This window comes from Colobus angolensis, unplaced genomic scaffold (assembly GCF_000951035.1).
Source record: "Colobus angolensis palliatus isolate OR3802 unplaced genomic scaffold, Cang.pa_1.0 Scaffold439, whole genome shotgun sequence".
In the NCBI taxonomy this organism is placed as follows: domain Eukaryota; kingdom Metazoa; phylum Chordata; class Mammalia; order Primates; family Cercopithecidae; genus Colobus; species Colobus angolensis.
The window spans coordinates 885,004-899,649 of NW_012117810.1; the positions used below are offsets into that span (position 1 = coordinate 885,004).

A 14,646-nucleotide genomic window follows, 5' to 3' on the forward strand; every position below is an offset into this window, starting at 1 on the left:
GAGAACAATAAGAAAGCTAAATAACCTAAAGAACAAACTAAAATGTTGTCTTCTCTAAGGATTTATTTTCCCTTTCCCCAGCTACACTTACACTAATTGTGTATTGATTGCTAATTATAAGCACCTTTAGCTCATTTACTTCTAGTTCAGGGTCAAGAAGGTCAGGTGCATCACCTTGCCCTAGGGAAAAAAAAAGGAAAAAGAAATGAAGGCTGATGTCTCAGGCACTCATCTGTAGGCTAGCCATTATCCATTTCTCCCCTTTCTTCAGATACTCCCAAATATTGGCAAGGTAGGATGAAGAACTAGTACTTCTGATACCAGATTTTATTGGAAATATGCATATTTTTGTTTCATATGTTTACTTTTACCCTTCTATGACCTGGCTCTTTGCTTCCAATTCTGATTTCATTAAGTACATCAATGACAGGTAACTTGGAACTTAGCATAGTGGTCAGTCTTTGAAGAGCCTGGAGCTGAGTTCTTGAGTTATTATAAAATGAGAAGCCAGTTTTACCATCTGCTCCTAATCTTTTTTTTTTTTTTTGGTCCAGCAAATGCAAAAATTACAGTGGAACAATTGCACTCACTAGTTCTTACTGTAGTTCTTAAGGATGAGATCTTTCCAAATACATATTATATGTTTCTTCCCATAATTTCTATCTGCTAATCTCACACAAATATAAAAATTACCACCACTAAGCCCCTGAGCCTCCCATATTTTCATTTATCCTCAATTGCCACTTAATGCCAACTCTTTTCTGGTTTCCAAGTCCTGGAGTCCAATGTCAGTGACAGATGGACTGAGCCTCAGCCCTGGAGAGGAGAGGATTCTGGCCCTCTCCTGGGGAGTTTGAGCAGGAGAGAGAGCCTGAATTCTGCTTTGGGGAGAATCTCTTGAGTTTAAGCCATATGGTTTTCTGGAAGTAAGGGGTTCTGATTAATATGGGCATGTGAAAAGGACTCTGTATCTGGGTCATAATAAAATCTGTGTGTTCATGTCAGAAAAAAAAAACCCAGAAATATGATTAGTGAGAATCAGAGTGTTTTGTGTGTGTGTGTGTTGAGGGGCACATGTCAAAATATGCATCCATCTTAGGGAACAAAAATGTTTTTGCCCACATCAAATAAGAGACACTCAATGGAAATTTAAGAAGAGAGATAAGAGTTCTTTTTGTCAGAACAATATTATTTTCCATTTCGGGGACTGTGAGATCTGTGGACTTGGGAGAATGTATCTGTTTCACGGAAGAGTTAAATTCTCAGGAAGGTACAAAGTGAGGCTAATGCAAACAATATACAGAAATTTTAAAAATACAGACTTTTTTTTTAAGTGAGGAGAGTGTAGGGAGACTAAATAGCAGTTAGGATTGGGGGAATCAGTGAAACTAGAGTAGTGTGGGTGTGTAGAGCAGAACACATTTTTCTTCATGTAATGCTCCTAACCATTGCCCTGAACCTGTCATCCACACCTTGACTCCGATCATCCAGTGAAGGGTAACAGTAAAAACAAGTCAGGAAAATCAGAACCAGCAGAGATGAGTGCTTTGTTGCTTGACTTCTAACAAATTAAACTTTTCCACAGCATTGTTATCCCACCACACCAAGCCATCAGCCTGAAATATCTAAAGTGCAACGTAAGGAGCATAGGAGAACAAGACAGAGCCCACTGAGAAAGGGAATTCATCCATGCGCTCAGACAGGTATTGGGGCACTGGGATAGGTACTGCAGAGTATGAGCAAGCTGTTGGAACCTGGGCTGAGATTTTTCATCTCTAGAGAATCTATTCTTTATTTCTCCTGATTTTCTGGGCTTTCTGGCCCATTCCCAGTCTCTATTTTCCCATACCCTTCCAATGAGCTAAACTGAATTCTGCATTTGAATCTGTTATGTTTCCTTTCTCAAGTACTTTCCTAAGATGAGGAACTTTTCCCCCCCAGTTCTATTACATATGTGTGAAAGCAGCAAGATAAATTGAGGGAAAGGGTATAAAATCCCTCTACTTAGTTTAACAGGACAACTAAGAGTTCAAAGTCTGGCCTCCTGACTGTATTACATTAGAATGCAGATTTCAAGTCATACGTGTCCGTATGTCTAAAGTGTTTGATCATAGTGAGACGTGAATGAGGAGATGGGATAAACAGACACTCCTAAAATGGCTCAGGGTTGTTATCATCCTGTCTTCAGGGGCCTACTCCAGAACAGCTGAAGAGAGTCAGTACCTGCACAGAATCTGTGCTCTAGAGGTCCTCACTGAGCCCTCCCCTGTGCTCAGTTTCACCTCACCCTCCCATGCTCTGCGGGCAGAACACCAAATGCTTGTCTACAGCACATAGCCCAGTCCCAGAAGGAAGCAGCTAAGGCAAGGAAGAGACTCTTTTGGGATCGAATCCCCTTCCTTTTTCTCTCAACTGCAGTTCTTGCTACAACTCAGTATTGGCTACAGAGGGGCTTGTTTTGGTTGGGGGCCAGCCCAGGGCTCCCTCCTGGTGCTAATGCACCAAGAACACTGACTCAATAGCAAATCAAAGCAACAGCTGTCCCCACCTCCTTCCCTGCCACCCACTTCCCAGTCTCTGCTCCTCGGAATCTTAACTAAGTCTCTAAGGGCCCCCCCTCAGCCTACAACAAGCCCACTTCTGCCTCCAGATTTTTTTTCTCTCCAGCTCAAGAATAGGACATGTTCCTCTGCTTTTTTTTTTTTTTTTTCTCTTCTGTTCTGGCCCCTGTCTCCTGCTTCACAATCAGGTTAGCATTCCCTCAGCTCTTCACCGTGCAGATGCCAGCAAGCGCGCACACACACACACATGCACACACACATGCGACCTGTACTCACAGTCACCCTTTTGAGCTCCAAAGCGCATGGCAGTGACTTCTGCCTGATGGCCTCTTCTGTGTGAACTGGAACCTGCCAGTAAAGCCCTGAAGTGTAAGAAGATGCCAGCTGCCCCATCTTCAGGGACTCCCTCTTCATCATAATCCAACTTCCCCAACCTACTGGGCATTTAGTAGACTTACTTCTCTTAAGGTCCATGGTCCTGGAGTTCCTCAGTATCGTGTACAGGAGATGGGGCATAGGAAGGGTAGGTGTCAGTGGAAATATAATCACACTTAGTGTCAAATTAATCACTGAATTAGCCAGTCCACAAGGACTGCTATAAACTGTCAATGAGTACAGGTCTCACTCACTGCCTGTGTGACCATGCTCAAGTTCCTAAACCTCTCTGAGCCGTGGTTCCTCATCTTTAGAATAAGAGGATTGGACCAGTTAATACTTAATATCTTGTCAACTATAAAAATCTACACTTTTAAGAATCATAGAGGGGAGAATATTTTGGGCATAATTAGGTGCAACAGAAAGAAAAAAAAGGCATTACTGAACTTGGGCAATAGAGAGTCAAAAAGGGCATTAGTTCCATCCTTCCATAAAATCAAAAGCATCTTAGAAATAACCACCCCTCACCCTTAGGATTCAGTAGGCAATGACCAGATATGCAAGTTGGCTTAAAGGTTTTAGGAAATATGTAAAATATATGTATTTATAATACCTTAAAGTTTGGATAGGGAAAACCATTTGAATTTTCTCTTAAACTTTGGATATTAAAAAATGTTAAGAATAATTGTTTTTCAGTGAGAATCACGGGTTAACTCTAAGATAAGCTTTTCATTTTAACCCCATCTTAATACCCACCACAGGCAAGCTAGCTAACTATCTCAAAAGATTCCCTCCTCATTCAGCCTGGAAAAGCCTAGCCACACACCATTCCCAAAGCAGAAAACAAAAGCCTTTCATTTTTAACCTCCTTAGGATGGAACCAAAAGATGTCTGCCAAGGTGTAATAATAAACATGTTTGAGCCCAGATTGGGTACAGGTTCCTTCCAAATCTAAATCTCTTAGATAATCTAATAGTGTAGGACCCCTCAGTCCATAAATCCTGGATCTCTGGCCCAGGCTTTACCAAGCTAAGCAGCTAATCCACATGTTACGACTTCTTACAGTGAAGATTCTGTTCTCCATTCCTATTGACCATCTATATTCACTCATATCCTGTATGCCTCCTAGGAGAGTAAAGCAAAGCTGGGACAGAGTAGTTTATCAAGAGGCTGCTTGATAAACAAGACTCTAGGAGGAAAAACCAGACAGCAACAGAAATAATAGAGGGAGGAAACAAGGAGGAGCAAGGTCTCAGTAGCCCAGCCAGAAAGAGGGTGGATGGGGCAGTGAGGTGGAGAGAAGGCCTAGATCAGGGAGGTAGGCAGCTGATGCGTGACTGAGCTCTGAAGTTCCAAAGTGGATGTGAGCTGGAGCGCATCAGAGCTAAGGAAAGCAGATCCTTTAGGAGATCCTGCTGCCTGTGAGGGGACAAGAGGCCTTTCCCGGAGGAAAAATGAAAAAGGAAAAAATAGTATCTGAAAAGAAAGAAGGTACCAGATGACAGAATAACTCCCACCCCGTATGGCCAGCTTCTATTTGACTGCACTGTTATATCGTGGCCATTAGGGAATTAGGAATTTAACGGGGGACAGACAGAGTTAGAAAGGAACGGAGGGCAGGATGTAAGAGAATATTTTGACATTCAGGCGATCAAAGTCTTAGATTAGGAAATTACATAGTGACTTCAGTAAATGTGGCATCGCTGCTGGCTGCCCAAGAACCACAAAAGGAAGTTAACTGTCCAGAGTTCCTTCTGACCAGCGTTTTGTGCTCTAAAGTCAAAGCAACTCCCCCAAATTTTGAAGTTTTCAGCTAAACCAGAATTCAGATGGAACTGGTCTGATTTCTTCCAAATGCACAATCAAACATTCACTGTCAAAGAAAACTGTCAGTCTGAGCATAAAGAAAAGCTCCAGGGGCTGAGTTCTAATTCTGATTTTGCTATGGCCAGTCTCTTGTGTGTGTGATCCAGCTGTACATAGAATTCACTAAGAAGCTGGGGTTAGGGAAAAATGAGAATGACATAATCTGGACAAGGAGCCCAGCAATGGATGTAGATAAACCATTCTAAAAGTGGGTCCCTTCAGTATTCTGGGCCGCAGCCCCCAATATGTTTTTCCCTTGGAGATAACACTCCTCCACCCACCTGTCATGGTAGTCGTGAGGAATAACAAGTAGGCTGGGATGAACAGTATTTTTAACTCTGGAGTTAGAGAAATGCTGAGTCATCATCATCATCATCACCATCATCATCAACTCCTACTCAGGGAGCTGTTTTTTTCTACAGTCAGGGAATTGGGACTCTGGACCCAAGCACTGGCAAGGCCAGCAGCAGTTATGCAGGAGAGCTCTGTCTTCTTGTTCCACCATCTGACATGTGCACCTGTGACCCTGTTTACGGCTGTAAGGCCAATATGTTGTAGGTCCCCAAAACAGACACGGCAGGGACAATATATAAACCAAGCAATCAGGGCTTACACTGGCAGACTTTCATAGACTTTCCACTAAAATTACTTAAATTCAAGACAATACATTTTTATTTATTTGAGTTACTCATTTATTTATTCAATAAATATTTATTGAGCACTTACTATGTGTAAGATTCTGTGCTATGAGTGAAAACCTGAATAACAGGTGCCAATGCTGCTTTAAAGAAGCACATTAGTAATTCTTCAATTCCCACCTCTGCCACTCTTAATATGAACAATCAATAAGAAGAAAATCAGTGGGTGAAAGGGCTACTTTGTCCTTTAAAATGCTGGAAATCCTAAAGATACTAGAACTCATGAGCAAATAAATCAAGAATTAAGAAACCTCCAAAGCAATTCAGAACAAATAAGAAGATAATTTTTTTAGTTTTCAGCCTAGGTGCCAGAGTGCTATGAAAACACAAAGAGACTTTTTTTTTAAACATGCCATTTGCTTGGTTATCTAAAGAGTCCCACATGGTAAGGCACTTACGGGTCCATGAAATAGTCCCAGAGGTATAGGTGCAGGCATACTAAGGCATCCAAGTAAAAATGTAATTCAACAGGTACAAACCACAGGACTATCAACACCACAGGCATCCATTTCCAATTTGCTATACTGTCATTTTCATCATACTGCAGGTGAATGTTGCAAATATTATTTAGGTGAATCACCCCTGCCCAGCAATGCAACGAGGAATCTTTCCCACTTTACGCTCTACCCTACCACCACACACAAAATACATGATTCTGCAGAGGGGGACAGTGTAGTAAAGATGTGCAGAAAGCCTGGGCTCTGTGGTCAGAGAGGTCTAAGTTTAAAGTTCATCCTATCCCAGTATCTAATAATAGATACATCATAAGGACAAGTTTCTTAACTTGGCTTTAACATGTGTGTAATCATGTTTATCTATTAAAAGATTGTTCTGGAATAATGAATATACAGTAACTAACTTGGATCCTGACATATAGAAACTGTTGATAAGTACCAATTTCTTCTGTCTTACAGTTTTCTGGGTAGTCTACCATCTCCCTTGGCCTATTTCTTCATATCCTGTTTGGTTTGCTATTTCCTCTTTACTGGCAGATTTTGAACTTAACTCTCACAACAGAAGATGCTTAGTATCTGATTCATTTAATAAAGAAATATTTATTAAGCAACTTCCATATGCAATATGCTATATTAGAGCCAATACTGGATACAAAATGCATCAGACCCTACGTATGGAATCTTTATAATTTAGGAGGAAAGTCAAACTTGCAGTACAAACTAGAAAGAAATGCATAACTTAAGAAAAAGCAGATAAAGTGTGTAACTCAAAGAAATGGGGAATTATTTCAATCTGGGACAACCAGGGAAGACTTCTGGAAGGAAATGCCCCAAAATGTAGGCTTTATGCATGGATAAGGTTTAGACGTGTGAAGATGGGCAAAGGGCATGATCAGCAAAGTTATTGCAGGCAAAGGAATGGATGCAGGAAAACAAAGCGTTCATAGAGAGAGTTCCAAACGGCTTCACATGCCTGGAATGCACGTGGGGTGAGTGGAGTAGAGAAAAGACAAAACTGAAAGGAAGCTCAGCATCAGACTGTACAGGACCTTGAAGGCTAGGCTGACAACTTTGGGTATTATCTACAGAGAGTGAAGAGTCAGTGATGGTTTCTAAGCAGGGAAAGAATGTGACCGATATGACTGATCTGCCTGGGCCTTCTCTCACTAATGGTTGTATGGTCTCAATGACAGAAGCTCCTTCTGAGCTCCTATTTCTACTTCAAATTCCATACCACCCATTCAGAGTACTCCTAAGTTTTCCTTTCCAGTCTGAATTCATTGAGAGAATTCATGCTGATGTCATAAATGACTGACACAATCTGAATCCAAAGAAGGTACAAGTCTTTCACAACCCAGGTTATAATTCCTGCTACTTATCCATGTTTCTGTTGATAGCATTATAATCACTCATCCACTCTCTGGGGAGTGGCCATTCGTAATTTATTATACAGGCTTACAATTTTATAAAAACGACAGGGTAACTTTCAAGCGTATTAAGAGTCAGTTCTCAAGAGAAGACATGAGATTATAAGCGCATTTCAAAATTAGAGGGAGAAATGTCACCCCCGGGGGAAGAAAAAAAACCCAGCCACCTCTTACAGTTTCTTAAGACACCACAAATCAGAGTGAGTTCTCTGTAAACCCATAGAGGCAATACATCATGCATATCCCAAATATGCCACTTATTGGAGATTATTTGGTTATCAGTCCTCTCATCTGAACAATTCAGTTTGGTTTGAATGATCTATATCACTATTTCACTTATTCATCCTATGCAGAAAAAAGATGCCTATGAAATGCAGGAGGAGGGGAGGGATGAAAGAAATATGAGCAAGGAGAAAAGCAACTGAGGAGGATGCAGAAAAAAGCACAGATGAAAGAAGAAGCAGGAGAGTGAAGACTAAGCCCATGCTGTTGGACAGAATACACGCTCTGCCTGATTCACAATATACATAGCACAGTGCCAAGTGTGGCTGAATGAATTACCAGAGCCAATTAAATGTACCGAGAGCCCACTATGGGCTAAGTGCTAAAGATACAACGATGAATAACTTAAGGCTCCTGCTCTTAACCAGCTCATAGTTTAGATGAGGAGACTGATAACTAAGCAAGTAAATCACACTGGAATGCTGTAAGAAACATAAAATGTTGAAAAAGCCCCCAAAGCACCATCAGAGACAGAAAGGATTCTGGAGAGGTATGCTATTTGTGTGCCTTTAGGTAAGTAATTGAACCTCATTGTAAAAAGCAGTTCTTTCTGGCTGCCTATCTCTTGAGTTTGTTCAGAGATTAAGTGAATTCGTGGTTGAAAATCCACGCTGCAAACTGAAAGTCCTATACCATGGTTATGAGACGGCTATTTCCTGCACTGATTTGAGCAAAGGCCTATTTAGTACTCACTGTGCACTGGACACCAATACCGAGGGGCTGAGTGTGACTCTTCTGTGTCTTCTCCCTGTCCCTCTGCCGTCCCACACCTTGGCACAACCAATTTGGTTCCCTACTGTGTGCTGACGTTCGCACAAGGCACCCACGAACACATAACCGGAGAAACAACATGAGCACTCACCACCTTCAGGTTGCCTCCGTCCTCCGTGTGCACAGAAGGTAGCAGGGTGAGTGGGAGGCACTCAAGGAGAGCCCCTGCTGGATGTGACAGCCCTGACCCTCTCCCCAGCCCCCTTTCCTTCTCTCATTCTCATCCTGCTTGCCTCTCTTTTATCGACAATTCCCCTTCCCGCCTTTCCTGCCTACTTCTCTCTACTTGTGACTGTTTTTCTCCGTTTTCTCCGCTTTACTCCTTCTCAGCATTTGGGCATTAGCGCTTCTCCCATTTAAGAACAGAGTAATTTCTGAAATCTCCTGGAAGCTGTCTGTGAGGAGCAGAGAAGAGGGGCGGTGCCTCCATGGAAGCCAGGGAACCTCCGCAGCTGTCTCAGAGCCCCATTCCCATGCTAGGACGCTGCCCGCTTCCTGCCTGACTCCCTCCCCACTCCGGCCTCCCATTCTCTCCCTTCCCTCTCCACCCCCCTTTCTCCTGTACCCCTCGTCTTCTCCCTCCCCTCTCCTCTGGCCCCTCGCCTCTCTTTGCTTCTGATTAGGCAATTCTCTCCCTAGTCCAGTCCTTTTCTTCCTCAGGGACCCTAAGCCCACGTCCCACTTTTCTTTGTAATCTCGAACTCCCGGCCCCCGCGTGCCTTCTCTTGGTCCTAGCGCCCCTTTCTCCCCTCTCCTCTCCCGCCTGCCTCTCCCCAGCTGGCTCTGGGTCGCGCTGGGACGACTGGCGAAGTTCTGCCGTGACTCCAGGGCACCGACACGTAGCAGCTCAGGGCTCTGCTCAGCAGCGGATGAGCTCACTGAATTTTGCGCATTTGATTGGCTACTTCGGGGCCCTGCGGCGGGAGACCCTGAAAAGAGTCGCAAGGCCGGTTTCTTTGTCCCTCCGCCTCTTCAGGTTGGGCTAGGGACTTAGGCCATTGGGTATTTCTTGGAAATGGAATTCCGGTAATCAAGAAAGGAATGAGCAGACAGGTAGGGGTAAGGTAGATGCCAAAGGGAGCATGGAATTGTTTTAAAATTCTCTACGGGGGAATGTAGGAAGAAAGTTTCTCAGTTTCCTTAGTTTTCCTTACAGTACCTCAAGAAGGAGTTTAGGAGCCACCTTGTAGGAAGAGAGGTGAGGCGGTGACGCAGGCCCTGGAAAAAGGGTTTGTTGTACCAGAGGAAGGAGCAGACTCAATCATTTAGAGGGGCTAGGGGTAGAGTAGGAAAAAAAGATAATTCGAGCATCCCGTAGAAGGTAACAATCTGGGAAGACATGATACGACTTTCAGCCCTTACCATGATCTGTTTCTTCAATGGCGGGAGTCTCACGTTGAAACAAATAGAGCTTTGCATTTAAAATCAGGCATTGAATTTCTAGTCTTCGTCTCCTATTTGTATGACCTTGGGCGAGTCATTTCATTCTATTTTAACTCTGCAAAATAGGAATGATAATGTCCTTGTACTTATTTTACAGGTTTATTAAGAGGATTACATGTGAAAGTATTTTCCAATTATTAAATGTGTAGTAATTTTAGTGAATCGTATGGTGGAGCAGAAAATTCTGGATAAGGAATGAGAAATCTTTGGTGGTCTTTCATTTTTCTATAGTGACTTTCACCAAGTCACTTTTAACCTTTAAGGGTTTCATTGTCCTCATCTGCAAAGTCAGAGAACTAGACTGGATGAACTCTTAAGATCTCTTTGGCACTAATGTTCTGTGACTGACTGATAAAAAGTTAGCATCCTCCTTTAATTCACCCCTTCAGAGAAAAGGTCACTTCCTTTTTCAGAACTCTAGTTAATTTCTCCCGTTGGTGAGAAAACTACCTTCTCTTAGGTATCCTGGTGAACCTATTTTTCATAGGGACCTAGACTTTCCCACATGCCCAGCAATGAAAGTAGAGCCCCACACTGTAGCAGGATACATGTAGGGCTCATGCTTGATGGAGATTCTCTCCCCAGGCTACTGGCAGGAGCAGGATTTGGAGCTGGGAACTCTGGCTCCACTCGACGAGGCCATCAGCTCCACAGTCTGGAGCAGCCCTGACATGCTGGCCAGTCAAGGTGAGAATCCAGGCCCCTCATCTCAATGTCCCTCAGTTCCCTCACTCATCCTCACATCCTCTCCCACTCATGTTGCCTTCACCACATGTTCTCACTCCTCTCATTACCACACAGCACTTTCTCCTTTCCATCTGACATTTTAGTTCTTAGTCTGCACCACCAAATTCTGTTGCACCTACTCCTTCTTCCCTTACTCCAGTACAGAGACCTCTGTACACCCTACACTTCTTTCCAAAAATAAAATGATTCCAGGGGAATATATTACTAAGAATAAAGAGGTTCTGGAAAGACACAATCTAAGGTAGAATTCTTCAAAGGGAACCAGGGACAAAGGGATGACTGGTCAAAAATTGGCACGTGGCTACGGTAAATGAAAGGTTTCTCAAACCATTTGAGAGGTTTTAGGAATATATCACTTTCAACTTTACTCAGCCAGCTCAGTCCCTGGTACACTAATCTCAGAATCATGGTTTTAAGGCTCTATTTAGATGATGACTTGAGAAGCATTTCATTGAAAAGGGCACCGTGTTGAAAGATGCAGGAACAGAGTTCTAGTTCTAACTCAAATTAGTACAATGAGCTTAGGCAGTCATTGCATCTCCATTGCCTCATTGCCTACATTTGTAAAATGAGGGATTCCATGATCCCAAAGATCTCACTCAGTTCTACTAATTTTTACAATTCTTAATGCTGAAACTAACCACCAGGCTTGTGCTCCAGTTTGGGAACAGTCACCCTGAACAGTCGATGCTATCAGTCAATAGCATCAACTCCAGCAGACACATCCTCATTCCTCAGGGCCTCTGCTCTGCTGGGAGCACCCATTGGGTATTTCTTGGAAATGGAATTCCAGTAACCAAGAAAGGAATGAGCAGACAGGCAGGGGTAAGGTAGGTTCCAAAAGGAGCATAGAATTGTTTTAAAATTCTCTACAGGGGAATGTAGGAAGTAAGTTTCTTAGTTTCCTATTCAGACATAAGCAATGTTGATTAAATAATTTAGTGTCAAAGAACAGATTTTTGTTGATGCATTAGAATCAGAGCTGGAAGATGTTGTCTATTTTAGATTTGTTCGGTGGGGGTCAGTGCTACTGAGTCACAGAGTCAGTTCTGAAGATGAGGGAATCAGTACAAGAAATCAGAATCCATACTGTGGGGAACATGGAACAACAGGAAGCAAGTGTCATGGAGCCTGAGGGGCTCCCACGTAGGCCTGACCAGAAGGCACAGTTGAGATTCAAATGCCTCATCCATAAGATACTTTCCTAGTCCTTTTTGTTTTGTTTTGTTTAACTTGACTAAGGAGAGAAGGATTAGAAAGCATGTTTTCATCACATTGAAGAGAAAACCTTAATCCTTCCCTCTTTAAAATGACATCAGGATGGTGATTTGGGTTGTGTGTTGGGAGGCGGGTAACACTAATACCACGGGGAATATGCTAAGGGCCTTGACTGAAGGGAAGTTATTGTTAGAAGAATTGAAAAGTATGTAAAAATGTTTCACTTTTAAAAATATTTTGTTTGTTTGTTTTGCAGTTTTCTACCAGCTACCTTTGTGTAAATCAATGCGCAACCCAAGAGCTGGTTTAGCCTTTTCCCCATTTTAGTTTAAGGGTTATTAGTCACAACCGCTTCTCCTGTTCTTGTTCTTATATGTAGGTGGTGGCAGGAAGGCAAAACATAGAACGACAGATGTGTATGTGTGTTTCCAAAGGTAAATGGTAGAACCGTATCAGAAAAGACACATGTGGAGTGGTATGTGCAGATTTGGGGTGCCTTTACTCCTCTAAATATTCGTGGCCCTGTCAGTTCATTCAGGAAACATTTGACAAGTGACTATTTGTTTTTCTGTGTATTCAAAGTAAGTGAAACTAAGATCTGTCTTTCCGTCCACCGCCACCCACCACCTCTTTTCCTTCCCCCATGAAACCTTAAGGGTACACAGAGACCTTGTGTACACCAGGTCCTTGGATGGTCTGGATTAGATGAGGTGTACTTTGGCTCAGAAATGGGAGGAGGGGCTAGGGGTCCTCAGGAAACTAACCCTCTTCTACTCCTGCAGACAGCCAGCCCTGGACATCTGATGAAACAGTGGTGGCTGGTGGCACCGTGGTGCTCAAGTGCCAAGTGAAAGATCACGAGGACTCATCCCTGCAATGGTCTAACCCTGCTCAGCAGACTCTCTACTTTGGGGAGAAGAGAGGTAGTATCTCATGAGTTATCTTTCTGCATGAAAACCATGGGCTAGAGAAGGGGACTGCAGACACCAAGGGGAACTGTTCCTGTCATCCAGAGGCTGAGAAACATGGCAGTATGCTGTTTTAAGATATAACAAGCCATGAGTTCCCCAACTAGTTCCAGTATTGCAGCTGTGATTTAGAGCATGCACAGTCTTATAGGGTTCTGGAGTGACTTCACCCCAGCAACTCTAACAGGAAGCTGAAGTCAATGTTGCCCTAGGTATCTGACAAGGAAGCTCACGAAATCCAACATACTTTCTGAGTATCTCTTAGGCTACTATGTCCAATGACCCAGAAAAGTGACTGAATGACTTAAAGACTACTTAAACTCAGGAGCAGTTATTTTTTCCCCCACCCACCATACTAGACCCCTTCCCCCAAATAAGCTGGCCTGGGATTGGAAGGTAAACATGAAAGATGCCGGTAAAATCCTACCTTTCCATTCTCTTGATTTCCCCAGCCCTTCGAGATAATCGAATTCAGCTGGTTACCTCTACTCCCCATGAGCTCAGCATCAGCATCAGCAATGTGGCCCTGGCAGACGAGGGCGAGTACACCTGCTCAATCTTCACTATGCCTGTGCGAACTGCCAAGTCCCTCGTCACTGTGCTAGGTGAGACTCCCAAACCCCAGTGTCTCTACAGCATGCTTCCTTGCAAACAAACCTCCCTAGATGGGTCCCCGAAGCAGCTGGGAGCCAGGCAAGTCTCCAAGCACTTTAGGAAAGTTCAGCCTGTGTTCCCCTGGCAATGGGATAAAATGTGAAAAGAAATGTGTTTTAATCCTTTGTGCTCTAGTTACTGTTTGATCTAGGACAAACTTCTTTTTTTTTTTTTTTTTTTTTTTTTTTGAGACGGAGTCTCGCTCTGTCGCCCAGGCTGGAGTGCATTGGCGCGGTCTCGGCTCACTGCCACCTCCACCTCCACCTCCCAGGTTCACGCCATTCTCCTGCCTCAGCCTCCCAAGTAGCTGGGACTACAGGCGCCCGCTACGATGCCCAGCTAATTTTTTGTTATTTTTAGTAGAGACGGGGTTTCACCACGTTAGCCAGGATGGCCTCCATCTCCTGACCTTGTGATCTGTCTGCCTCGGCCTTCCAAAGTACTGGGATTACAGGCGTGAGCCACCGCTCCCGGCTAGGACAAACTTCTTACTCTCTTTGAGTCTGAATTTTCTCTTATAACAGAGAGATGATCATACCCTTCTACTTACCTCCCAAGATGGTGTGAGGAAAACACAAGACATGAATGTGTTATAATTTCCAAAATAAGTACCCCAGTTGCTTACATGCTCTCATCTTCATCCTATATTTCATCCTATATTTCAACTTCCTTCTTTGCCTCTCTGAGACTTGCACTATTTCTGTGGCCACCCAGTTGTGCTGTAAGTGGAGGATCATGTATCACGTCTGTGCTATGGCGTAGCTCCTCACTACCATGCTGTCTCTCGCAGGCCTTCCCTTCTGGTCCTCAGGGAGGAGATCAAAAAGAAAGATGATTTATCTAGTCTTCTACCCATCAGAAATTGTAGTAGAACCTAGGTACGCAGAGAAACCATCTCCACAGGGAGAGCAGAAGTGTGACCCCATGGTGCCTCTCCTTCCTATCCTGGCCATCCCCTATCCATGGCAGGAATTCCACAGAAGCCCATCATCACCGGTTATAAATCATCATTACGGGAAAAGGATACAGCCACCCTAAACTGTCAGTCTTCTGGGAGCAAGCCTGCAGCCCGGCTCACCTGGAGAAAGGGTGACCAAGAACTCCACGGTGAGTACCTCCTGCCTTGGGGTTACAAGAGAAAGTGGTGCTGGAAAGAGAGAGAAGTGCCTGTCTATGAATGT

At 43.6% G+C, this 14,646-nt stretch overlaps 1 protein-coding gene across 3 annotated transcripts in view; it reads left to right on the plus strand.

Annotated features, from left to right (window-relative positions):
• CADM3 (cell adhesion molecule 3) overlaps window positions 1-14,646 on the plus strand; it is a 30,277-nt gene that overhangs the window by 7,682 nt on the left and 7,949 nt on the right. The window contains exons 2-6 of one of the 3 annotated variants that reach the window (XM_011957175.1): window positions 10,464-10,565; window positions 11,364-11,450; window positions 12,626-12,766; window positions 13,264-13,416; window positions 14,435-14,572. In XM_011957175.1, the coding sequence (XP_011812565.1) occupies window positions 10,464-10,565; window positions 11,364-11,450; window positions 12,626-12,766; window positions 13,264-13,416; window positions 14,435-14,572 (621 nt within the window). The remainder of the gene's footprint in view (window positions 1-10,463; window positions 10,566-11,363; window positions 11,451-12,625; window positions 12,767-13,263; window positions 13,417-14,434; window positions 14,573-14,646) is intronic. The other 2 variants (XM_011957176.1, XM_011957177.1) reach the window with 2 other exon arrangements.